Here is a 27422-nt window from a genome sequence, read left to right as displayed (position 1 = left end):
CCATACCCTAGTCCAACACTTTAACCGCTGCACCAGGCTGGCTCTCCTGAGACAGAACTGTCTGCCTCTAATACAAACGGCCTGCTCCAGACACGGGGTAGTCAAGAAGTCACCAACTGCAGCTGAGAGAACTACATTGTAAAGCATTTTGAGTCTCTAAAAGGTAAAAGGCAGCTAATAAATGTTTTAAGTAAATACAAAAAGGCGAGTGAGGGTAGCCGCTGAGTCTCTCTCCCTATCGCGAAATTCAGATGATTGCAGGAACTGATTAATCACAGCACAACACTCCACAGCCAGCCTGCCTAAAAAGGTAAGTAAAATTTTCGCAGCCTTCCTGCTCTCTTACTCACGAGAGCAGTCTCACTGTCTCAGTCTCCTCACCTCAGTCAAACATTTCTGGGGCACCACTTCCATCTTCAAACCTTTCCCGCTCAACCAGCTGTGAGTGACGCCATCTCTACGCGACCCGAGAACCTCATCTGCAAATTCTCAACAGCACTTCCGCTTTCAAATTGAGCCGTTTATCCACTGCAAAGGACCGCTTTCAGCAATCGGTCTGCATCTCCGTTGTATCAACTTGGTCACGTTTTTTATATTGTTGTATGCTTCCTGCGGGTAACTCTGCCATTCAATAAGTAAATGAATACCATGGAGATATCAGAGGATAGAGCGACACCGTTGAGTGCAATGGCTTCTCCATTTTTCCGGAAGTTTGGCATTTGTGTTTCTCTAGATCGAGAACGTAGCAACTCTATGACTTTTCTACCATTGTGTGCGCCTGCGTAGATGCGAAGCAACCAATAGAAGCGGTGAGGGACCAAGTCCCTGTGGCATCGCGCGAGAATTCAATAATGGAAAGATGGAGAAAGAGGCCCTGGGAGCGTCAGCGAGTGCTTCCTTTGGCATGACGTTGCTTTGACTCTTAACGCGGAGCCGTGGCGTCAGGTCAGTCACGGGAGAAGACGGGTGGTGGGGTAGGATGAATGAGCGAAATGGCTGTTAGGAAAATGGCCACTGTTTAACCCTTTCCATTCCTAAGGGAAATGCTTCTTTGGAAGTTAAGTCCGCTCATGCCTGAACAGCTCCTCGGAATAGAGAATGTTGAGAGAACGGCGATGCAAGGAGAAGTTTTTGGCCTCTTAGTTTGGAACTAAGCTGTTAGCTTGTGGGTGTTGGTTTGAAGGCAGAAGGGAGCTCTGAGACCCACCTGGACTGCTGTCGCTCGCCTGCTGCCCACAAGTGAGAGGCTGCAGAATGGTAGCCTCTGGAGCGTTAGAATTGTCAAGGAGACGGGGAAAATAGTAGTAGTAGTATTCTCCAAAGGCCTTCAAAACAAAGAGCTGTTCAGAAATGAACTTTTGAAAATCAGCTTCGCCTGTAGGTTTCTTTTTGAATAAAATATTTTGGTTGGTCCAAACACCTGCCAGTATTGTTATCTTTAATTATTGTTGTGGTTTTGGGGGTGGATCAACAAGGCTGTGTTTATCAGTTCAAAAAATTGAATGTTTGTCCCTCGCACTTCTGAAAGCAAGAGGCTATAAAATTATTGAAATGGAGGAGGGATGGGGAAAGGTAGAAATTAGCCTCGTGTCTCTTCCTTTTCTCCACTTGTGGGTTCTCAAAACAAGACATTGTGGATGAGACCAAATGGAATAACTGTTCCGCTGACCAGGACTTGGTCCATAAGGATCCCATGAAGCACAATGCTTAAGAGGCACTGAGAAAAGAATGTGCATGGAGCAGCAGTATGATTGCTGCCTGCTAGACAAAATTTCTTGTTAGTGTCAGGGTCTTGGAACTTGCTTGGGCACGGAATTTATTACTAACCACCAACAAACTGAGCAGCAATCTCAAGACTGGGCTGGAAATGGTACATTGGATCATGAGGCAAAAGGCCCACTTGCCAACTATTTTCTTGTGCCTACAGCAGCAGTTTGATGTCCAAAAACTGATTAATGATTAATGAAAAAAATGATTTTTCTGACACCATGGGAGAAAGCTTTACCTGCTTTCTTGTGGGCTGCTATTGGAGATAGGCAAAAGTATCAGCTCCTATCTCAAGAGAGCTGTAGAATTTAGTATTTACTTCATGCAAAAGATTTTTATTGCATTCAGTAGCACTACCAAGAAGGCTGTGCCATATGTTGCCACTTGTCAAAGCCTGTTATGATTATAGCACAAGAAGTTTAGTGTCTGGTTAGGTACATATAGGAGAAGATAATCCTTTGTATATAATGGGCCCAAACTGAAGATAAAGTCAGCATTTTGAATTATGTACAGAAACAAACTGGCAGCTAATTAAGTTCGGTTACAATTACTGTAGCGTGATCTTTTTCATTAGTCCTCCTTGATAACAGTAAGGAAGTTGCATTTGGACTAATGAAAGCTTGGAGAACATCATGAAACTGATGGAAAGCAGATCCCATGCTTCTGTTGCTAAGTGTGAATCACCTTGAAAATAGATGAAGGCAGTAGTCAGTATTTTTGATAATGAATTCTATAAATTATGTGATAAACACTGAGCTGACAAATTCTTTGTCGGGGGAGGGCGGGATAGAAAAATAAATTTACTTACTTACTTACTTACTTACTTAGTGAGTTACTTGAACCTGTGTTGCACTTTGTCCTAGAAGAAAGATGGTTCTCTTGCTTATCCTTCTAACTATAATTAGAAGCTTGTTAACTTTGATCAGCTTGAGTGGTCAGCTTAAAGCAGTACAGAGGATCTTACGAGAGAGACAAGCATTTTCAAGACAAGCATAACTTTATTTCCATTTTTATCCTTTCCTGCTGCATAATTCTATTCCAGAGGGCTTTTCTTTGTAACGTATTATGTTACTATACTAGTTAATAGAAAGATAATTTGTTGGGATGAGTTATGAGAAGAATTTATTCTTTTTGTCAGGTCAGCTTTTGATTGCTTGCAAATACAGGTATTTTACTCTCCTGGTGAAGTACAGTGTGATTTGAACAAATGTTTTCATGTCATTGTATCCACCTCTTTTTAGCCCATAGGCCTATAGTCAAAAATTGACATATTTTCTGGATAATGTATGTCTGTATTATATTTTGATGTGATAACCTGTTCTGATTGGGTAGCTCAAACTTTTCATGATATCATCAAGATAGCCCAAGCCAATTTTTCCTACCTTTTCTAATCTGAGCTATAACTTGTGGCCAGTTTGGTGTAGTGGTTAAGTGCATGGACTCTTATCTGGGAGAACCGGGTTTGATTCCCCACTCCTCCACTTGCACCTGCTGGAATGGCCTTGGGTCAGCCATAGCTCTGGCAGAGGTTGTCCTTGAAAGGGCAGCTGCTGTGAGAGCCCTCTCCAGCCCCACCCACCTCACAGGGTGTCTGTTGTGGGGGAGGAAGGTAAAGGAGATTGTGAGCCGCTCTGAGACTCTTCGGAGTGGAGGGCGGGATATAAATCCAATATCATCATCATCATCATCATCATCATCAAATTGAAATTTTAAAGCACTGTCGGAAAGCTAATAAATTCCCCTAATACAGTATAATAATTACTTTGCAAAATGCTAATAATTCCTTTTAATAATATGTGCAAGAAGCCAAATAAGATACTTCTGCAAAGCACCAGATCTATGTCTTGGTGTCTACCTAAACTATAAGTTATTGGTGGATCCTCCCCTTTTCCAGTGTTGTATATTGGTAACATAAATGACTGGCTAGAAATGCTTCTGTTCTTTGTTTTGGCTGGATGGCAGTTTCATTGACTCCATGTCATATTCCTTTGCCTCTCAATGTGTCCTCTAACTGGTTTATATTGTCCCAGGCAGGCCAAGATATTGGGGGTTCCAATGGTAATATTGGTGAGAAGTGCAACATCTGCTTCCAGCATTCAAGCTTTTGCATGCAGAGAGCTGACTCTGGAATCTGGGACTATAAAATGTTGTGATCATCAGTTTAGGATCTTAATCAGTTCTATATTTTCTGTTACAGACTTTACTGAAAATAGAATGAGTATATGCTTGGGGGATTTTGTGTTACCATTATTTATTTATTATTTTTGTTAGTTTGTACGCCTCCCTTTCCCGCAAGCAGGCTCAGGGGGGATCACAACAAGAGTTAAAACAATTAAAAACTAGAAGCTAAAACCATAAAATACAGTAGCAGCATATACAGCATCCTGAACAAAGGAGACAAGGCCTACAGACACCTCTAGGGGTATTACCCAATCTGTAAATGAACTATTCTGTGTTTTTGTGCCAAGTATGGAGCTGTGGAATCTAGCCCCTGTCCGTGAATGTACTTAAGTTCAACTGCCAGGCAGGAATTTAGAGATGGCAGTCATGTCATCAACTGAATGCATAAACCACCTGTACCAATTGCAATTTTGGAGCTATAATTATGGAAGTGTGTGCATTCCTGCTAACTGCCAAACTGCTCACTCCTGTCCTATGTATAAATTACTAATAAGTAGCAACAGGGTGGGGGGGGGGGACTAAAACTAAACCAGTTCAGGTCTCAGAAAATAATTTCAGGGACAATGAATATTAAAAGTTGCTTGAAAAAAATTGATGTTAATGTTAGTGAACTGATAATATAAGATTTGTAAATAAAAGCATATACACATTGAACATTCTAAACCTAAAAAATTAAAAGGTGTTTCTTTGCAGTAATATAAAGTTGCCTACTATCCGTTCTCTGTCACATATCAAAACAAATTTCTTCATGCTGTGGATCACTGGAAAGGCAAAAGGAAAAGCTATAATTAATATACTTTAGGTGCCTGTCTGGGTTAGGTAAAGCACCATATGCTGTAAACCTCAAAATGTGCTAAAAACTGACTTTAATTTATGCTTATGTTACAAAGACAGTAATGGATGGAGGCATTACTAGTTATTTGTAGGGGGATTTATTAGCTTTCCAACAATGTTTTAAAATGGTTCATGAGTTATAGCTCAACTGAGAAAAGGGAGGAAAATTTGGCTTTGGCTGTCTTGATGACACCATAAAAGGCTTAAGCTACAAATTAAATTGGGTTTGCCGCATCAAAACATGTTACACAGACATACACATTTCAGAAAAAAACATAAAGAAATGTTTTTGCCTGATATCAACATCTAGTCTGGCTCTCAGGTTATGTTACATTTTTTAGTTTTAAAAATCTTGACCTATGAAATATTCGGAGTTTTCATTTTCATTTAAATTGACAGATTAATTTAAGAAGTGTGTAGATTCAGTAGGCTATTTTGTTTAATTTTTTGATATGTCCATATACAAAGCTTCAGTCTTCCTGCTATAACACAGTAGAGGCAGATAAATGTAAGTGTTGTAGGTAGGCTTGAAGCTATTGAGGGATAGCAGTAGATGGTAAATTGTCTGACTGTACAGACCAGGGGTGGCCAAAGTGCAGCTCAGGAGCCACATGGGCTCTTTCATACATATTGTGTGGTTCTAAAAGCCTCCACCACCCTGTTGGAGAAGGCATTTGTCTCTTTAAATAACTTACCCAAGCCAGCCAGAGGTTTGAAGAATGCATTTAAAGTTGATTTCTTTTCACCTCTCTCTCCCCCATCTGTTTACCTTCCTTCTTTCTATGTCTTGCAGCTCTCAAACATCTGATGTTCATGTCTTATGTCTCTCAAACATCTGATGTGTATTCTGTGTGGCTCTTATGTTAAGCAAGTTTGACCATCTCTGGTGCAGACCGTGAACCTGATTCAATGGTTCTTACCCAGGGAATCAGCAGCTTGTAACTCAACAATCTCTGGAACTCGTGCTTTCTGGTTTTGGTGCATTCAAATGTATAAAGCTAGAACAGGTGTTGATTTCAGTGGGACTTCATAGTAAACTTTTTAAGGATTGAAACTATAGTTCATGTAGATTTGTCTTATGATAAATAATCGCAATGTTAATGGAATAATCACACTTCTGTTGAAATGCCTGCATGTAATTTAGTCACATTTTCTCTTCCACCAACACTGTTTAATTTCTAACTTGACTTAAAAAGCACATGCACAGAAACAAAAACAAGCTCCTAATCTGAACACCCTGTTAAATTAAAAGAAATGGAAGCCTAAAAAATCATTCATGCTCAAAGTGCATAATTTACTCACATAGACAACATCAGTGGAATCCTATAGCCACTAAACTGACATAGAAGAATTAGAAGTTCAGTTGCTACAAACCTAAACATTAAAATATGGTTTAAAATTGTCTGAGGAAGGTAACTGTTTGACACCTGCACTACTGGTACTAACCCAGTGCATCAGTTCTTTAGGTTAGACCCACCTTCCTTTTTTAACTCAATCTCACTCAATTCTCTTTCTTACTAAAGCGCCTATTCCAGGTGGCTTTTGTTCATGCAGATCCATGATTTTTAAAAAAAAACCTAGCCTTTTTTGTTATTTAATGAGGGAACTCCTTTTAGCACCAGTAGAAAATTGTATTACTGGTCTATTTATGTTTGTGATGCATGTGTGGGGGGGGAGTGGGAGGGCTTCTAGTGTCCTGGACCTCCTGATGGCGCCTCTTTTTTGGCCACTGTGTGACAGAGTGTTTGACTGGATGGGCCATTGGCCTGATCCAATATGGCTTCTCTTATGTTCATGTATTGTGTTTCCATTACAGAAATTCAACTTAAGTTTTTCTAAAACAAGTTTTTAAGAATTCTTGAGTAATATATAGATGTAGCAATTTGCCTAGGGCCATGCATTATCTCTCCACTTCAGTTCATCATCAGTAAAGAGACATATACTTGCCTATTTCACACATTATGAGGAAAGGAAACCAATTTCAGAGTTCTAGAATACTTTGCGAATTAATGCTCTTTAAAATGTGAATGTTATAAAAGTTAAGGCGATCACTTCATGCTTTATGTAACATTAAATTTCAGATGACAGTTACAGGAATGGAGACTGACACTATAAGAAGCAAAGTGGTAGAAAAAGAAACCACTGAACAGCAAAAGGAACGTGACAAAAAGAAAAGGTCTAGAGTTAAACAGGTGCTTTCAGATATAGCAAAGCAAGTGGACTTCTGGTTTGGTGATGTCAATCTCCACAAGGACAGGTTTCTTCGAGAACAAATTGAAAAGTCTAGAGATGGATGTAAGTTTTTATTTTGCTGAGTCTTCAGTCATATGCGCACTTAAATATGAAGTAAGTGCTCTGGAATTCAGTGGGACACTTTTGAGTAAACATGTTTAGGATTGCACTGTAAACTAGGGGAGAGAATTGTTTATTTCTACATATGTTGGGTATATATATGCGGATTTTTGCTATTTGTTAAGTAAATTTATTTCTTTGATAATATGGAGTACACCTTTTTAAATAACAGTGTCTGTGAAATACGTACAGGAATATTTTTGTTGAATAAGCTGTCAGTTGTCAGGTTCTTCTTTAATTCCAGCTTTTTCTTCCTTTGTAGATGTTGACATATCACTTCTAGTTTCTTTTAATAAAATGAAAAAATTAACCACTGACAGAAAACTGATAGCACGAGCAGTTAAAAACTCATCTGTTGTAGAGGTGAGGATAAATCCTGTATATTTTTTCCTATGTGTGAATGAGGGAAAATGTTTTATTTTGAAAACATATATGCCATCTCCTTGGAGACCTGTTAGAAATGGCTAACAAAGTAAGCATAATAGAACAAAACTGTAAAAACAAGCCCAGAGCATAAAAGCAGGGTAATAGATCATTCAGCAGCCTAAAATTCATAGTCTTGAGGCTAGAAGCATACTGTCAAACAGGTAAAAAGAGACCTCTCAGGCAAAAGCCTTCATAAAAGGAAATGTTTCCACTTACCCTTAAAGGGCAGTTTGGTTGGTGCTGAGTGAGTTTCAGCGTGGAAGTACCACCACTCAAAAAGTTTTTGGTCACCACCTTCCTCACCTGTGCAAGGAGGCACAGAGAACAGGACTTAGGAAGAGGGTGTTAACTTGGACAGTACAGGATACTGTAGAAAATGCTTTTCTAATTGGATTTTGTCTTACAGCTGGACTTAGAAGGAACTAGGATCAGACGAAGACAACCACTGGGTGAGCAGCCTAAAGATGTGGATGGCCGTACAGTATATGTGGTAAGATAGCATTAAAGAATTCTGAATAACTAATTAGGATTGTATTTTTGTCTTTAGTGGTTGTTAAAATTGGAATTTTGCCTGTTGTGAGGGTATTGCAACCTTGAAGGTCAGTCATCTTATCAAAAGGTTCTGGAAATTATATAACATGCATATATGCCCAGCTATTTCTGTGGAGGCAGAAAATGCATCAGCTTTCTGCATGGGAAAAGTTTCAGCAGAACAGCCATATTAGTCTGTAGTAGAACAGCTAGTTTTGAGTCCAGTAGCACCTTAGAGGCCAATAGAGAGATTTTCAGGGTATGACAGGGTTGCCACTTTCTGGAAATTGGTCTGAAGTTAGGGAAATTGTGATTAAAATATATTCAAGCAGTGGATTTTTTACTTGCTGCTGCAAGAGCATGATCTGTTCTTGTGGCAACTTGAATAGAGAAGTAGCAGAATACAAGTAAAACTTAATTATGTTCTTTCCAAGCTCCATCTTTTTCTCAGCTCCACCCCCAGCAACCAGCCTAATGTATTTGTTGAGCTCTGTCCCTGCATGATTTCCAAGGTCTGCCTGTAGCATTTGCAAGGAAAATACAAACCACTGTGCTGCAAAAAACCGCTCTCGCTCAAATTTTCAAAATATAAATCAATTCATAAGTATATACAGCAAGACATTACAAAAATATGTGTAAATGACAATAAACTGCACAGCACCAAAGGCAAGTAAATGGCTCCAAAAATCTCCTTAATCATTCAATTAAAAGACAAAAGTCCATTCTTCAATGGAGTGATAGGAGTCCAAATGATCAAGGTCGGCTTTGGAGGCTATAATAGTCCTTCACGTGATTGCTAGCTGAAGGTCTCACGTTTTGCTGTATAATAGCTTCTTCCGAGAGTCAAAATTCTTATTTTCTGTATCAGAAATTTCTTTCAATTCTCCAGTCTCTTAAAGGTTCTCTTTCCAAAGTAACAGTTTGGAGAAGCTGTAGTAGATGCTGTATGGCAATTATGTGGTATAAAATGAAAGTAAAAGGGGATGTTGGTTGATTTATAAATAAGGGCTATGTCCTGTCCTTAATATACCAGCATACATTAATCATCCCTTGAGATATACAGCCAATATAGTGACTTATAAATAAATTCAATAATCCTATAATTTGTGTTGCCTTTATTTGATGGTTGTATATTTCTTTTTTGTGTTGGATTTTTTTTAAAACAGTATTCATTTATTTTGTTTTAGGAATTGCTTCCTAAAAATGTTAATCATAGTTGGATTGAACGGGTATTTGGGAAATGTGGCAATGTAGTTTATATCAGCATTCCTCGTTATAAGACTACTAGAGATCCAAAGGGATTTGCATTTGTTGAATTTGAAACAAAACAACAAGCAGAAAAGGCAATTGAGGTAAGCTGTGGACAGTTCAAAGAGCTGGATTTTGTCCACTATTTAGGTTTGCATTTATTTATATCCCGCTGTTTTCTTCAATGGAGACCCAAAGTGGTTTAGAACATTTCCCCTCCCCCCTCCATTTTTTGCAACAAGAGCCCTGTGAGATAGGTTAGGCTGACAGAATGTGACTAGCCCAGTGAGCTTTAATGCTAGAGTGGGGATTTAAACTCCCAGGATCCTAACCTGACACTGTTTTCTGCTGCACACTGGCTTTCTTTGCAGTTCTATTTCAAATGATTTGTAATTCAGTTTGACTAAAGTATGGTTTAAGTTTTGTAACTGAAATATGAACATTGAATTTGGAAACACAAAGTTTGTCTGCTACAACATTAAACAAGTTTTTTTAGTGTTTGTACTGGTAGATTGAAACTATGCAGGCAGTGTCTACGGAAAACTTTATATTGAGTTGAGGTTAATGAGTGAGATTTTGTTGCACTGTTACTATATGCTGACTACTTTCCACTTATTCAGAGCCCCATACCATAATCCTTGATGAAAGAAAATTGCAGCCTGCCACATCACGTTGTTCATGAGTAACTCCCAATGACTTGCTTCTAGAAGTGTTGTGCAGTCTCTTTTGAAAACCTGCAACTTGCCAGCATATTATATTTGCAAATAAATGTGTGCTTGCTTCATTTTCATGGATTATTCTAAGTGAAGAGCTTGTTAAGTACAGAATGTGAATATTGAAAGCCTGTATATAGCAAGCTTATGGTTCAGTTTATGTCTCATAAGACAGTTGTGTCAGTGTCAAAGTTTCCATGTTTAAATAACGCACAGCTCAAAGCACCTTGGAGATGGCTCTATGCCTCATGGTGATCTACTTACTAGTTAGCAAAAAGAGCACTCTAGGTACTGTTCATCTATTAAATTCTAAATATGAGTCAAATGGAGAGTTTTGTTCAAGGTATCCTGTTCTTGTGGTATTAACTAATGCACGGTCATTTAAAACTGTTTGATTTATCCAATTAAGTTCTTGAATAACCCACCTGAAGATGCACCGAGAAAACCTGGGATATTCCCCAAAACAGTTAAAAATAAGCCTGTTCCTGCATTGACTACGAGTGACTCTAGTGTTGTTGGTAAGTAAGCTGGTAGTTTATCCTTCAAAGTACTAATTTGTTCTGTATGCCAGATATGTGTAATTTCTTGTAGATATTGACTATAGTTTTAAAATTCCAAGCAAGATATATGATGCTTAACATTGCAAATTAAAATGCCTGTGCAGGACTTCAGAAGAGCTTGGGGGTGAGAGAAGAGTTAACTTTCTCTGTTTGCCCTTTTAATTCTCTTGTTCTGCTGCACTGTAATTAGGCAATGGGAAGTGATGTGCAAACTAAACCACTATAACCATCAGAGTTTGTTTTAAAACTTTCCCATAGCAGAGTTTAAACCATTACTAATTTGAAATAGTTGTGGATCGTAGACATGGCAATCTTTAGAGCAACTAGAGCTATAGTGTAAAACTCTAGAGGAGCATGTTCGTAATCTGTTGTAGCATTAGCATCAGAATCTTGTGGAACTGTAAATATACATTTATTGTGACATGTTTAATTTAAGTATGTGCTATCTTCTGGAGTTAACCAAGCACAATTAATTGAGTTTTGGAGTAGACGTGTAAATGAAACACATTCTGATTAATGCAGAAGAAAAGAAAAAGAAGAAGAAGAAGAAATCCAAGTCAAAGAAAGAAAACACCCAGCAAGCAACTGTGGACACAAAAGACTCAAGTATGGACACTACTACAGAGCACACAAGCAGATCAAAGAGACATAGAACAACATCAGAAAGCTCTGAAATGGAAGCATCAGAGGCCCAATGGCAGTCTTCAAAAAGAGACAAAAAGAGAACTGATAGAAGAGAAAGCTCAGGGTCTGGAGAAAGCAGGCCAGGGAAGAGGAAGCGCAGTCACTCGGGGGATGTGGAGGCGTCCTTTGGAAAGGTAACGAAAACCACTCAGAAAGATGTTCATTCTGCACGAGAGGGATCTACAGAAGGACCAGAGGATTCCAAGGGTGAGACGGTTATTCTTCATCTTAGTCAACTGAATTTCTGATATACAGTAAGATATTGCAATGTTACTAAAATATTGAGGATGATGTTTAAAGAAATGGGAGAGGATAGTGGCATAAAAGTGTATTGAGTTAGCTGGAAATACTGGATTCAAATGAAAGCATTTTTAAAAGATTTTTTTTTCTTTGAAAGATGTCTCAAAAGCATATAGTATGCAAATAAGGGATTGTAAAGATCTGTGATAAATGAAAATATTAGTAACAAAGATCCCAGGGTGACTTCATAATACAATTATATGCAAAATCATTCCACACTAAGTCCTTTGAAATCAGTGGACTTAAAGACTGGAGTAACTGTGCACTGTGTGTGGGGGGGGGGGGCGGGGAGGAGGAGTGCCTGTAGCTTTTATTGCTTCAGCAAATCTACAAATTTAAAACCAGTAATCCATGTAAGTATTAAATGCATGTTTTCAGATTCCAACATATTTAAAGCAGTCCAGAGATAATTCTAAAAACTAAGGACAGTTTTAAATCTTCAGTTATGTTTTCAGTTTCATTTTGCTTTTCTGTTTAGAACTGTCCACTGAAGAAGAGAGAGAGAGTGGAGGCAAGAAAGACACATCTCTTTCAAAATCCAAAAGGAAGCATAAGAAAAAACACAAAGAGAGACACAAGATGGGAGAAGAGGTCATTCCACTGAGAGTGCTTTCAAAGTATGTTGAATTTAAGGCATGTGACATTCACCTTAAGCTGTCTTTGTCTAACAGTAAAACATTATACTATGTAGATCTATTAATTGTCTATGGCTAAGTGATTGCCCTTTGCCCCGTGGCGCAGAGTGGTAAAGCTACAGTACTGCAGTTGGAGCCCTCCGCTCACAACCTGAGTTTGATCCCAGCGGAAGCTGGTTCAGGTAGCCGGCTCCAGGTTGACTCAGCCTTCCATCCTACTGAGATTGGTACAATGAGTACCCAGCTTGCTGGGAGGAAAGTGTAGGTGACTGGGGAAGGCAATGGCAAACCACCCCATAAAAAGTCTGCCGTGAAAACGTTGTGAAAGCCCCAGAGTTGTAAATGACTGGTGCTTGCACAGGGGACTACCTTTACCTTTAAGTGGTTGCTTATATTTTGAGATAGCAAACCTGTACTACTAAACCTGTACTTTGGGTCCACTGGAGAATTCTGGCAGGTAGTTCCCCCTCATCTTTGTGATCATATGATAAGATAAATCACTCCATTAGCATTTTTTTACTTAGTGCTTATCAGTAGATATAAATCAAAGAAAACAACAAAAACAGGGTCTCTAAGATGCTGTTGATTACTACCAACCAAAATGACACAAAATAGTGCACAAGTTTATGCATTCTCTAGTATTCTTTCATCAGGCTGAATGTTAAAAGGTGGTGGTGGGGTGCTGCAGGTTATGATTTTGGAGCCTTATACCCCCAGTTCCAAATTTAGGAAATCCATAGTTCTTTTACCCTTATTAAACAAGCAAAACCTTTGCTGTGTAAGTACTAACCTTATTATTCTATGAACAAAGGATCCAATCTATGCAAGAAATACATCTTCTGGACAATACTGTAAATACCTTGAATAAAACTTTTGTTGGGTTTAAAGGTGCTCAGACTTAGTTCTGCTGCTTCAGACCAAGATGGCTTACCCAATTGAATCTAATATTGGCCGTTAATAGGCCCCTGATGGGTATGACTCTGAGCAGCATATGCTTTTTCCTGCATGTATCGACTTGGATTCAGAAGTAGATGCTCCCTGAGCAGTCAGGTTTACAGGGCAGTTGTACCAGTGCATTTTTGGGTTAGGTGAGCCAGAAGCGTTCAATGGATTTAGGAGCCTCTTGCAGGACCGGGGTTGGGGGGGAGGGAGTTCCCTCTGTGTGTGTTTCTAGAGTACAGTCTCTGAACTTGACACATCGAGTATGGCATGTGTCTTTGTTTTCAACACAATTGCTAGTGCAGACTGTATTTTAACAACCCATTTGCTTACAACCTTAATTGAAAGCACTTTCAATTTATCCACTTGTAAGTCTTGTTTGTTTCCCAAAAAGGAGAAAAATATTCTTTCCTCAATTTTATGCTCTCAACAACAATGCTGTGAGGTAAGTTATTCTGAGAGGGTGTCTGGCCCAATGTCAACCACTGAGCTTCTGTGGCAGAGCTGAGATTGGAAACAAGGCCTCCTATAGCCTAGTCTGCCACACTAATCACCACACTGACAACAGTCAAAAAGCAGTCTTATTCTGTTTCCTGTGAAAATAATTGCTTGTTTCTTAGCTGATAGCACTGTTCTGAGGGGGAATGGAAATGTTGCTTTCCTCAAAAATTGCAACTGTTAAATAAACAAGTCAGTAGACTTTTGTCACAGTAGTATATTTACTTCTGCATTAGCCTTTTTATGGCAGGATGAAAGCAGAATGAAGACAAGTTTGGTGGTCTAGAATTTGTAGTCTTAAGGAGCATCATTTCCAACCCTTGCCCCACTCATGGATTTTATAGGATGGGGGGGGGGAATAAATTGTAAGCACCACTGCACAAAGTAGATCTGCTCTTTATTAATCAAGAGGAATATATCTGCAAACAGGATGGTGATGGTTGTTATTTATACAGCTCAATCAAAGTAGATAGATAAATTTATTGTCATTGTTCTCAAAAAAGAAAATGAGAGCAACGAAATGTCTTCCACAAACATACCAACACATCAACACCCCCCCCAAAAAGGACATATACATAGACCATTTAAATGCATCTAAAAACAAATAACCATTCATAACCCTGCATTTAGCCTAACCATGGCACTTGGATAGAAGCTGCCCTTGAATCTATTTGTCTTAGCCTTCAACACTCTATATCGCCTACCTGATGGTAAGTATATACCTCTTGGTCTAATTGTTAGCTGTGGTGGAAAGGCAAGGAGCAATGAATGAGAGGAATATGGTGAATGCAAACTAAAGGTTAGCTATCCACAGTCATGCCCCACCATGTATGCATTTTTAAAGGATATGTATGTGAAGCTCTCATTAGATATTCATGGAGAGTTGATCCTTTCATAATGTATCCCGCTGGTTTCCATTGTTTGAGTTTTTCATCTTTATAGGGAACATGGATGGTAATAAATGCTTTGTGGATTCTGAGGAACAGTTTTGTTTGTTGTATCTATTTTTAAGTTAAATATTTCCCCATTAAAATCAAAGAGATGTCAATGCTAAACTTTGACTCTATAATGGAATCTGTATGACCGATTTTTATGTCAGTTTTATGATAATTTAATCACATTTTATACATACTGTATGCACCATAATTTCTGTAACAGTAACTATATTAAAATGAACAAAGAGGAAATAATCAAACCTGAAACACTTGTCACAGTTCATCAACTCTTAAGTAAAGATCCTATATATGCATGTATCCCAAATATGTCATATGCATTAATACTGAAAATAGAGGGGGGAAATGCTTTTTCTTGTATGTCCAGTGTTTATCCAAATGGTGCTTTTTTGTATAGCTTATAATCCATCACCGTTGCTAAAGTGCAATTCCAGATTTTATGCCACAGAGTTGCATATTAGCAACAGTAAAAGATAATAGCAGAAGCGCATATGTGCTGCACACTGCATAAATCCTGCTTTTCTTGTGAAGTTAAACAAAAAAGTTAAGCCTATGCAACAGTTATTTTGACAAATTAATTCATCTTAAAATTTGATTTTACTTCAGTGTTAAAATCCATGTTAAAATGGGAAAGATCCCTTCAGACTGAGGTTGAACATTAGACCATGTTTGCGGGATTCTACATGGAACAAATATAGTTGGAGAGTTTCCTGAATCTTCCATCTGTAGATCTTTTAATGTTTAGATGATTTAAATAGGATGCACCATCACTAAAACATGAAAGCACTTTTTTAAAAGAACAAAACAAGTACTTCCATATTAAAGTAGTGGATGGCCCTTTATCAAGAGATGACACTTTCTGACTTTTGCTGTGAAAAACAACATTTGGTTTAAGATACTGCTTTTTAATAAATCAAATAACATTTTCCAGTAATATTTTTCTTACTAAAGACTTATTGTCCAGTGTTTTAAATACTTTGAATAAGCACCTCCTTGTAACACAAATATAGAAAACCTTGTTTAAAATGCTGTACAGCTGATTAACTGTTTATACAGTGCTAAGTGCGTTTGGAAATTAGCCCCATTTAATTAATAAAGATTTACTTCCAAATACATGTGAGTCTAGGAGATTATCAAATTTGAAGGCATTGCACTTAAAATAGTTTATGACCACTGGGAAACAATCACTTTTGAGTGATTTCATGCTGCACTAGCTGTAATCAGTGTGAAGAAAGATGCCTTCCTACAGAAGAACATAAAAATCTAGAGAGAACTTGCTTTACCTGTCCAGTCCTGGAGTTTCTGAACATCTGGGTTGCCCACTGCTCAGAATATAACAAATGTTGCAATAAGGTAAACATGGCTGTTGGTATTTCTAAGGATGTTGAACTGAGTAGTACAGACATACCTAGGTTCCAAACAAAGCTTTAGCATTTTTATATGGAGATAAGGACTGAGTTCAGGATTCACTTCTGATGAAACATGGAAGCACTTACCTTTTTGGTATGCACAGAAAGCACCTTCATGTTAAAAGAGAAGAGGTTCACATAAAGCAACATTTTTTCAAGTGTATGATGCTAGTATATCCATGCCCAGTGTACCAAATCTAGCAGAAGAAACATCCTTTTCATAAAAGCACAAAAATAGTTGAGAAAACATTTCCATTTTGCCTACTTGCCTTGGTCATTCTCCATAGTGCTCTCCTTTTCAGCTTCCTCCTCTTTCAAGCTTCTATCTATATCATACCTTACCAAAGAGTAACATTGGTTTTTTATCTCAGAGTCATTAGGTAACTCTTTTGTTATTTAAAAGTCTTTAGTCGGAAAATACAGGTTCCTGGGTGGAACTGAGTCTTCCTTTTTGAAGGATACAGTTGTTGATATCAGCAGTTAAAGCTACTACTCAAGAGGTGGTCTTTTGCTCTCTCTAAAAAAAAATCCCGCTTCAGAGTATTTGATAGCTGAGTTGAGGTTAACAAGGACTCATTCTCACAATTACATGATCTCCATTGTTTTTCTGTCAAGCAAAGTTCTAGCTGTTTGCAGAACCAGCTCCATGTTGGATTTATGTGAATATATAATTTGCTTCCATGCTGTGTTTTCTTCTCCAGGTTCATTGTGTTCTTGTCACTGTCGATTTTCCAGAGTTTAACTAGTTCTGCAGATATTTCTCTCTTTTCATTTTACCAAGTGTAGTGCTTACTGTCTGCATGATATGCCTTTTTAAGATTAGAACTTGTGTGTCTAACTAGAGAATATTAAATTTACGAGAGTATATGTTCAACATCTGTTAATAGTTTGGTTTCTACTTGATTTTTATGTAGTGATTCTGAATATGCACACTAAGTGAATTTATTTTTATTTTACTCGGCTTATATCCCACCCACTCCACAGAGCAGGCTTAGGGCAAGTTAACATCAGAAGCTAAATAATAAAAATGGTTAAAACAGATTACAATTACAATATAGAATGGCTAAAAAACAAAGAAGGCATTAAAACCAAATGTAGATTAAACTCAAAAATGTTGCCTTGTCAGTAACACACTTGTACATCAGAAGAGCTAGATTTAATAAAGAGATTTCTTTCTTTGAATCTTATTCAAAAATAGCATGGCAGTGATAACTAAAACTAAAAGTTGCTTTGGTTGGACTCCAACACAGAAAGGAAGATGTATTGCTTCTCTACCTATTGTGTTCTTTATACAGATTAACTTTTGTAAGGATTATTTTTATACTGATCAATTTCTCTTGGATTATTTTAATTAGATATAGTTGTGGAGTGTTGATATGTCTTGTGTATGCCGATGAACCTAATCCTTGTTCTCTACAGGAATGAATGGATGCAACTGAAGCAAGAGTACTTGGCTCTACAGAAAGCCAGCATGTCGTCTTTGAAAAAATCAATGGCCCAAATAAAAACAGAGACTGTTGGGGAAATGGAAATGGATGCCTGTAAACCAGTCCAGACTGAAACAAGAAATGGCAAATGTAAAGACTGTTATGAGGTTCTTTGTATCTTGTTTTTGGTGTCTCTAAATTGTAGCATGCAATAGCGAGGGACTTAAATAAAACTGGAAAATTGAGATTCTCCCCCCCCCCCTTCCCGAAGACCCATTAACCAACCAGTTCAGCTGAAAAAATCTATATGAGCTTATTGCAAGAATTAGTATTGGAAATAATAGAGCACAGTAATGATTGTGCACACAGTTGTATTCTCATGTCTTTATGGTATGCAAGCACTTTTGTACATAAAAATGTTCCTCTGCCACCTCTGTAGCTGTTGAAGCTACTTCTGTGTTTGGGAATACACTACTACCAGGAATTAAGGCTCTTGCCGGTGATCTTAGAATTCTTGATAAAGTGTAGTGCAATGGTTACTTTTTCTAAAGTCCAGCTGTGTTCAAAAGCATTCCAGCTTCATCCTTGCAGGTTCCTTACTTGTCATGTGGAGGTCTGTTCTTGCCACCAGTCATAATCTATATATTCCAAGGAGGATTATATTTTTGATAACCACTAGGGTTGAAAATAGTCTAATCTAAAAGTCAAGCAGTAATTCATTAAGTCATTAATAAGCCTCTTTGTTTTGAATTAAGCAGCTACCTGTCCTGGTTCAGCCCCTCCTGAGAAAGCTCACACAATGGGGCCCCAGTTTGAGGATGGAGTGATTGTGAAGATCATTAGTCCTGAGCCTCTGCCTGGCAGGAAGCACATCAAGGTAATGCCTTTGTAACCTCAAGGGAATTGTTACCCTTTCTTTAGAAATCTTTTGTGTATGAATACCAATTTCAAAAGTCAATTCTTGTTGCTGACTAGGTGCAAACATTCCTTAAATAGCTCCTGCAAATGGTAATTTCATTGAAGAATCAAAGTGAAGAAACAAAAAAAAAGAAAAGTTATAAAGTGTTTGGTCACAGAAAAGGGCTGTTTTAGAAGATTCACATTTTTGTATTGGCAGGACTCTCCCTTGGGTTGTGATTTCAGGGCACATCCGTCATTATTATCATCATCATCACCTTGCTTCCTCATTTTGGTGGAGAATGATTTTACCCTTCTACTGTAAGAGAGAGAAAGGAACAGAACAATGATTTTCATATTGTTTGATATAGCCACCCTGAGCTCTGCTTGCGGTGGGGAGGGTGCCCTAAAAATCTAAATAAATAACTAATACAAAACAATATAAGTGATAAATGTTAGACATTAAAGTAGAAAAATATTATTACTCAGAAACCTACTCAAAATGCCCATTTGGGAACCAAAAACTAATTAGGGGTATAAGTACTGTGGAATAGGGATTAAAGCATTGGGCTTTGACCAGAGATCAAATGAGCCGATCACTTTTTGTAAGCTCTCCTTACCCATATTTGTTTAGTTCACATCCACAACTCTTAAAGCTTCTTACACAATGTGCACTGGAACCTTCTGTGATCAGAACATGTTGGTAGTCCATGTGTTGATTCACTGTTTGGAGAGGTAGAGCTTGCAGGAGTCTCTTGGTCCTGCTACCATGTGATTGTTTTGTCATCTATATGGTGAGGATGTGTGGAGGAACTGCCTGCATGGATGCTCTTTTCCTATTAGCAACACCACTGTTCTCAAGATGTTGCTTATCATGGGAAGGGGATATGCATATGGACACTTTCACATGTAGGTACAGTATGAGCAACTCGAGAGTTGTATGGAGGTGGGGGGGCAGTAGTGCTTGTTCTTGTAGTGCTTGAACAATGCAATAGTGCTTGTTCTCCTTCCTTGTAGAGTGAGTCAGTACACAGATGGGTTGTCTGATCAGAGGGTGTGATACAAAGCAGGAGTCAAGTGCACCTTTAAGACCAACCAAGTTTTATTTAGAACGTAAGCTTTCATGTGCTAAAAACACACTTCTTCAGACGAGGGGATCAGTACCTGATCCCCTTGTCTGAAGAAGTGTGTTTTTAGCACATGAAAGCTTACGTTCTGAATAAAACTTGGTTAGTCTTAAAGGTGCAACTTGACTCCTGCTTTGTTCGACTGCTTCAGACCAACATGGCTGCCCACTTGGGTGTGATACAGTTTAAGAATGTTAGTTGTGTTGGTCTGTGGTAGAAGAACTAGGTTCAAATCCAGTAGCACCTTAGAGAGCAACAGGATTTTCAGGCACAGGCTTTGAAAAGTCAAAATTCTCTTTGTCAGATACCACTGTTATGATAGTGCTTTTTTGCATAAAAATGTTCTCCCAATTTGACAGGGTTGATAACAGGGTTAATGGTTACAGTTTTATCTTTGTCACAGGACACATTAGCAACATTGGCTGATGTTGCTTATGTTGACCTGTTGGAAGGAGATAATGAATGTCACGTGCGTCTTAAAACTCCAGAAGATGCACAGACTTTACTAAAGTCACATAAAGAAGTTCAGGCTAAAAACAACTGGAAACTTGAGATCCTATCAGGTAAGTTTTCTTGTTGAAGTTCCTACAAGTTCAGTTAGTTTGTATGTACAAGTTCAGTTAGTTTGTAGGTGTTGTACATACTCAAATTGTGACATTCCATGGTCTGAAAAAGCTTCAGAAAGTTTGTCTGAACTAATTAGGGGTATAAGTACTGTGGTATAGTGATTAAAGCATTGGACTTGGACCAGAGATCAAATCTAAGTGAACATGGGCCAATCAGTCTTTGTAAGCTACCTTACTAAGTGTTTGTGAGCATAAAATTAGGGAGAGGAAAGCCATATGCACTGGCAAGAGAAAGTACATGCTTGGTACCTTGAGCTCATTGAAAAAATGGGCAGGATTGATTAATTTGTAATAGTATGTTACAGAATCTGGAAACAGAACTCATGCATGTTTCCTTGATTGAAAAGCCTAGTCTTTGAGTTGGTGGCTGTGCAACAGATTTCAAAAAGAATTATCTGTTCAGAGAACAGAAGCAGTAGAAGGTATTTCTAGTTCCCTCTTACTCTGTATGCAGTTCCAGCTTTTAAATGTGGCTTTTCAGTCCAGACAATCTTTTGCAGCACTGCTGGATTAAGACCACTGTGTTTTAAACAGCATGATATGTTACAATTGAACACAGACATACCAGTCCTGCTATTTTTCTCTGTCTCATTCAAATTATAAAATTCAGATAGGTCTTGGGCTTGCAAGGCTCCTCTTACTGTCCCCTTTTCTTCACTTTACATATAAGGTAACTAGTCTAAGATCTATCTTTGTCTGAATGAAGATACACTCTGATCCTGCATTTATTTCAAACATTTTTAATCCACAATTCCACTCAATAAGGGTTCAAAAGGAGTGAACATAAGAAAACATTGGAGAAGTCCAGTAGCACTTTAAAGATTAACAAAATTTGTGGTGGGGTATGAGCTTTCATGAGTCACTACTGGACTGTTACTCTTTTGTGCTGCTGCAGACAGACTAGCATGGCTACCCATCTTGATCTATAAGAAAACATTAGAACAATTAAAATACAGTTGAAATTATAAAATAATTCAGTTAAAGCACACAAACACTAAAAGGAGACCAAATATCCATTATTGGTGGTGTCCCAAATGAAACACAAAAGGCTTCACCTACTGACAAAGACACTAATAGAGAATGACTGATGTATCTCCCTGGAGAAGGAATAACAGTATTTTGATGCTACAGTGGAAGAGGCCTGTTCTTGGATTGTCACCCATCTAGCTTCAGGTGGTAACCAAAGCAGGGCCTTCAAGGATGACTGAGGTGAGCAGATAGGAGAAAGTGGTCCTTAAGTTGTGTTGGTCCCAGGTTGTGCAGACCTTTAAATGTCAATACCAGCACTTGAATTGAGCCTGGAAGCCTGTTTGTTTGCCTCCAGGCTGTTTACGGATTCCACAGCTTCCCTGGAATCTGCTAATAGTGAGGTAGAGCTGAGTATCATCTCTGTATTTGTGACAGCTCAGCCAGATGACCTCTCCCAGTGGCTTTACATAAATGTTGAAAAGCATGGGGGACAAGATGGAACTTTGGGGAAACCATAGGTCAAAGGCCAAGAGGCAAAACAACAGACTCCCAGCACCACACCCTGAAACTTAACCTCAACCCAGAATCACTGCAGAACAGTCCTCCCAGTCCCAAAAGTTGATTCAGAAGGATACCATGATCAATGGTATCAAAAGCTACCAAGAGGTCTTGGAGAATTAACATGATCACACTTCCCTGTCCATCTCCCAGGACAACCAAGGCCATTTCAATCTCATAACCAGACCTAAAACCAGATTGGAAAGGATCTAAAAAATCTGCTTCATTCAGGAGTCTCTGAAGTTGGCCAGCCAATGCTTGTTTCATTCACCTTGCAATAGAATGGTACATGTGAGACTGGATGGTAGTTATTCAACTCTCCAGGGTCCAGAGTAGATACTTTAGGAGTAGGTACACCACTGCCCTCTTCAGCAAGAGCGACCACACTGTCTTACTGGGAGGCACAGCCCCTTACTTTTTAAAGGGGGGCACCATGGGGGCACTAATTAAATTAATTACCAAAAATGAAAGCACAAGGAGAAAGCTGAGTGCATCTCCTGTCTCCACTTGCCTGCAAAAGATGGCCTCTGGGAGCGTTCAACTTCCACATGCATTTCTAGCCAGGGAACTGACTTTCCAGCACAAAACAAGAACCTTGGAATTCTCTAAACCCGCAGGAAAGACATCATCCACTGCCCCAAGTTCAGCCACCAAGATAACTTTACAATAAAACATTATTGTAAAGAGAAGGTAGACTGGAGGAGTGGGACTGTCCTCCCTCTGTGAGAGAGAAGAAGGACAGCCAGGTAGGTGAGGCAAGGATTTCCCAACCTTCTCCCCCCTCCCTTTCAGCCTTCTAACCCCTCTGTCAGAGGCAGGTAGGGCAGTGGGTGGCAAGATGCCAAGCCCCACAAGCTCAAGTACTTCTGGGTGGGTGGGGGGAGGAAGCCAGCACTGTGCACCCGAGGCTCTCTCCCCCTTCCCACCAACTGATGAAGAAAAGAAGCATCAACCAGTGGGGCGGTTACATACTGCAGCTTTAAATTGAAAGGTAAGGGGAAGATTGGGGTGGAGGTGTAGCAAATTCAAAAGGGGGCACTGCCCTCAGTGGTCCCCTCCCCCACTGGCTATAAACCTGGAGAAGTATTAACTGGCACTCCCCCAGGAGGCATTTAGTAGCATGATCTCAGCAGGTTTAAGCAGCTGGGAGGGAGTAGTGCAAACAGGTGATAGTTCTCAAACTTCTAAGAATCCTGTCAATATATGTTGAGACTACATAAACTGAAAGTATCTCACGCAACTGGACACAGTGGCACTATAATCCATTAAAAAACACAGGCAGGAAATGGCACATCTTGATATCTTAAGAACAATAACAATGTGTATACTATCATGCTTGTACTAAGGTGATCATGAACAGAGATACTGGCAGAAGATTTTGGTGGATCGACAAGCTAAACTCAATCAGCCACGAGAAAAAAAACGGGGCACAGAGAAGGTAATCTATGTTTTCCAAATGAAGGCCGTTGCTTAGCAGTATTATATGTACATTTTGCATTTACAGGTTTCCAGGTTCAGTTTCCCATAGCACGTGCTGAGAAATACCACTGTCAATTGAAGTAGAGACAGTTACAAGGGGTTGTTGTTTTTTACTCCACTTATTTTCTCCTGCCTTTCTTCTGTACTGGGACTCAAGGTGGTGTTCTATACACAACTTCAGTATGCATAACTTCAGTGCATTTTTACACATTAAATTCTACCTTAACTAATGCAATCTGAATTTTTGTTCTTAGTATTTGATCATGAGGGATGAAGTTAGTATATTTCAAAATGGTTTTCATTGGGTCCTCAATCTAAAAGTGGGGATTTGAACTTGGATTTCCCAGATCTTGCATCCTGTTGTTTCATTTGAATACATGCAACTGAAGCCTTACAATGATCGGAACTTCCATGGGGCTTTCCTTATGGTGTTAATTCACTGAGGTGATATTTGCATAAATCACTTCAGTGCTAATGTTGGTGCAAAGTCATGTAAATGGTGATCCTGAATGCAATAGCTACCAGATGAAGCTTCTGTCCTCAGGGACACCAATGCTGTCTCCCCTCCCCTCATGAAGTCTTTGTCTTTGGACTGAGTTCAGCAATCACTGTAAGTCTATTCCATTCTGCAGTGGAAGGTTGGTGGAGGACCTTGGGGCAGTCAGACGCTCACAGCCTAACCTACCATGCAGGGTAGTTGTGAGGATAAAATGGAGGAGAGGAGAACAATGTAAGCTGCTTTGGGTCCTCATCAGGGAGAAGGCAAGGGCTCTACCAACACACAGTATTTCAGTATGATGTTTAATGAAATAACTGTGTATATGAGGCAATGGAATATACAGCAGACGGTTTGCATTATTTCATTTTTTAACAAATAAGAAATAATTTAAGTTCTGTGTTCATCTTATGCACATAAAAGACAAATCCGGATAAAATCTCTTCCCACAAGCAGATAGTAAAGTGTAATTTTAGAACTTCTGCTTGCACAAAAATAGGTGGAAATCATCTGTGGGATCTCTCCTTTCTGTATTCAGTGCGAATGCAGCTGTAGTACACTTTCCACCATGTCTATTAAAAAAGGAGAGATGATTCCTTTTTCCAGCTGCAGCACAAATTAGCAGGTGTGGAGTAGGTTCCTGACTGAAAATGTAGCATAGGCTTGCCATAATACCATTGTGATGGCAAAACTACTGAACATTTAAGGTTGTGGAAGGTAATTTTTATTTTTCCCCAACTTAAAAAAATATATTTCTAGTAGCATATAGAATTTAAATTGCCAGTGGCTCTCTAAAATTGATCCATTTTGGTCTATTGCATTAAATACTTTCCCAAAAGTTGATGCAAGCACTTCTCATAAGAGGGAGGCCAGAGTGGTGTAGTGCTTAAAGTATGGGACTGGGATCTGGGGAAATCCAAGTTCGAATTCCCACTCATGCCATGGAAGCTTGCTGGGTGACCTTGGACCAGTTACATTACTCTTAGCTTAACCTACCTCATAGGGATGTTATGAGGATACATAGAGAAGAGAATGATGTAAGCCACATTGGATTCCCCATTGATTTTAGAGGCCGGATATAAATAAAGTAAATAAGATTTACATTTAATCTACCATCTAATAGTTTAACCAAATTAATGACTTTTAATATCTTAGTATGAAATTAACATTATTCTTTAGTTCAGACTTTAAATGATTTTTGCATTGCTTCTGTTTCTAATTCCATGTCCCTCTCGAATTGTCTCTGTTAAAAACTGAATTTCCATATATTTTAATGGAAATGGTATAGCCAATTATTTCCGTAACCATGGAGATGACTAATCCCCAAAACTGTAATTTTTGGTTGAATTATTTATGGTAGAGGTGGGTGGGTAAAGAGATGTCTGTTCTTTCAATAATGTATTTGTGCTTAAACCATATATTTGATAACTTTTTAAAAAAGTAAATATGATTTGTCCTGGCTACATTTACACTGTCATTCTATGCTGATTTACGCAGAATTAATTCCCACTGCATTCAATGTGGGTAACTCTTGGGTGTATACAGGATTGTTCTGCTAGAACAGGAGATTATGAACATTGCTGTGCAGGTCCATTAATATAAGCCCATTAAGGAATATTTATATTTCTGGTTCTAAATCTAACCAGGACAGCTAGCTAGTTAATTTTTTTTTACCGTAGTAGGAAATATGGATAATACATAGAAGTCTCTGATCAGTTTATTCCGAACTGAGAAAGGATTTGCAGATGCGTCACTGTTGTCCATTGTGTTAATAAAATTTTCAGAAGGGAGAATAAACTAGATTCATTAATTTGTACTGATTTAAAAGACTGACAAGGCACTCTGCTCTTTCGGTTAATAAACTGAATGTCTATAGATATGACAGTACATCCCATACAGTCATTTCCTGGAACTGCATCCTGGTATGAATTCTGAATATGAAGGATTCCAAATATAGAGGTGTGGAAGAGAGTATAGCTTAACAAATTAAAATTGTGATATCCTTTCCACAAAAATGTGATTCTCAAATGCTCTGGTAGATCTCCACAGGGATACAGAAAAAATATTCTTCTCCAGTTATAGATGAGGTTTGTCAGTCATCCTTTCAACTCATTCTTTATTTCAAGTATCCACAGTAGGACATAAGGAAAAACACAGGATAGACAGTTTCAGGAGGGGATTAGATAAACATATGGAGCAGAGCTCCATTAGTGGCTATCAGCCATAATGTACAGATGGAACACTATGTCTGGAGCAGTGATGCTCTGCATTCTTGATGCTTGGAGGGGAGGGTAGCTGTGGAAGGGTTCCTGGTGTCTGGCCCTGCTGGTGGACCTCCTGATGGCACCCGGGGTTTGGCCACTGGGTGGCACAGAGTGTTGGACTAGATAGGCCATTGGCCTGATCCAGCATGGCTGCTGTTATGTTCTTATGTGATCCTAGAGAAATAGAAGCTTGCTTGTTTTGGGGTAGGATGGACAGAGGCAGTTTAAAAAAAAGACATGAAGTCAAATGAGCCTAAACACAGTGACCACATTGAATCAGTGGAAATTGAACTTTTTTCTTGTACATTTTTGTATTAAATTTTCATACAGTTATGTTCCCTTTTTCACCTGGCAGCAGCTCCAAGATGATGTAATTGTGTTGATGTTTAAATCAAGTGAGGACTAAGTCAAATTCAAATGTGCACTAACCAATAGTGAAGCAGCCTCTTTGGTCTCAGTTACAGGAAATATCAATAGAATTGCATTGCATTATGCTTCCCATATGAATGTCAAATTACTTTGTGATTCTAAAAAGGTGGATTCTTAATGTATTTTTCTTGCATTTCATCTTGTCCTTCATCACTTGGCTGCAATCCATTATTTTTAAAAGGCATGCTGCACTTTGTGTTCAGGGGCTTTGAAAATGATATATTCAAACATCTCCCAGTAGTTTTTTTTAAAAAGCAAATACCTTGAGAAGAAGGAATGAATAGCTGTTCAATCTTTGGATTAGAGAAATTCCTTGTTAATTGTTAGAATTCTGACCGAGATCCTGTCACTGTTGAGCACATAAGCCCTATTCACTTTCAGCCATTTAAGTCCTTTTGAAATAGGTGGTGATTAATGTTAATTTAGCTGGATCTTCCCCGATATCAGCAGGGTCCTCTTTTGAAGGATTTAGTTGTAAATGTTGGTGTGATTTGTTAATTGTCCTCTTTCTGTGACATTTGGTGAATTGAAATGACAATGTACTGTACTTAGGAGTTCTTTTTCCGTGTCCTTTTTTGTCTTCTGTAGCTAATTGCAAAAGCTGAAAAAATGAGACTGGCCAAGACACAGGAGATAAGCAAGCACATTCGCTTTTCTGAAGATGAGTAAACTGGTCTGATCTTTACCTGTACAAAAAACTTCTAAAAGTTACCTAACTATTCTTATGAAGATCTGCTTGCTTCACAATACCATAGAATACAAATAAGGTTCTAATCCAGTAGACTGAATAAATTTATAGTGCTGCTTGGGTCTATGGACAAATGTATTCAGCAAGTTCTGATATGTCCTTTTCATGGTTTTTTGTATATGGCATTTTTATAACTGGTAAAAGAGAACCAAATAAAAAAGAAAACTTCAATAAACTAGTTTGATATTTGTTCTTGAATAACGGGTGGTTAACTATTTCTAAATGCTTAGGTTTCAGTGGTAACAAGATGCTGGTAACTTGCAAAGTAATAATTACTTGCAAAGTAATAATTTGCATTCTGTAAACTGAAAAAATAAAATATGTTCTGAAAGTAGAACTGTACTGTTAAATAAACATCAAAGATGTACCTTG

At 38.5% G+C, this 27422-nt stretch overlaps 2 protein-coding genes across 4 annotated transcripts in view; one reads left to right on the top strand and one right to left on the bottom strand.

Moving 5' to 3' along the window:
* Positions 1 to 736, bottom strand: part of ZGRF1 (zinc finger GRF-type containing 1) — a 53545-nt gene extending 52809 nt beyond the window's left edge. Inside the window, exon 1 of the mRNA XM_060246914.1 lies at positions 382 to 736. The gene's annotated coding sequence lies outside the window, so the exon portion shown is untranslated. The remainder of the gene's footprint in view (positions 1 to 381) is intronic.
* Positions 685 to 27422, top strand: LARP7 (La ribonucleoprotein 7, transcriptional regulator). Of its 3 annotated transcripts, none has more exons than XM_060246915.1 (13): positions 685 to 945; positions 6864 to 7077; positions 7397 to 7497; positions 7967 to 8050; positions 9279 to 9443; positions 10462 to 10570; positions 11135 to 11503; positions 12075 to 12213; positions 17450 to 17607; positions 18213 to 18334; positions 19885 to 20044; positions 22981 to 23072; positions 26891 to 27422. In XM_060246915.1, the coding sequence occupies exons 2-13, from the start codon at positions 6864 to 6866 to the stop codon at positions 26969 to 26971; spliced, it is 1794 nt and encodes a 597-aa protein (XP_060102898.1). In that variant the 5' UTR covers positions 685 to 945; the 3' UTR covers positions 26972 to 27422. The 3 variants fall into 3 exon arrangements, with proteins under 3 accessions (XP_060102898.1, XP_060102899.1, XP_060102900.1); XM_060246916.1 differs by having other exon boundaries at positions 798 to 945; positions 18216 to 18334; XM_060246917.1 differs by lacking the exon at positions 11135 to 11503 and having other exon boundaries at positions 798 to 945.

Source organism: Heteronotia binoei, chromosome 9, assembly GCF_032191835.1.
Source record: "Heteronotia binoei isolate CCM8104 ecotype False Entrance Well chromosome 9, APGP_CSIRO_Hbin_v1, whole genome shotgun sequence".
NCBI lineage: Eukaryota > Metazoa > Chordata > Lepidosauria > Squamata > Gekkonidae > Heteronotia > Heteronotia binoei.
Note: the sequence above shows the minus strand (reverse complement) of the source record. Positions and strands in the feature narration are given on the sequence as shown.

Excerpts from the sequence above, each read along its gene's own strand:
- LARP7 (XM_060246915.1), top strand. The coding sequence starts at position 6,864 with ATGACAGTTACAGGAATGGAGACTGACACTATAAGAAGCAAAGTGGTA. Across the intron at positions 8,051-9,278 it reads ATGGCCGTACAGTATATGTG|GAATTGCTTCCTAAAAATGT; the intron begins GTAAGATAGCAT and ends ATTTTGTTTTAG. Across the intron at positions 12,214-17,449 it reads CCACTGAGAGTGCTTTCAAA|GAATGAATGGATGCAACTGA; the intron begins GTATGTTGAATT and ends TGTTCTCTACAG.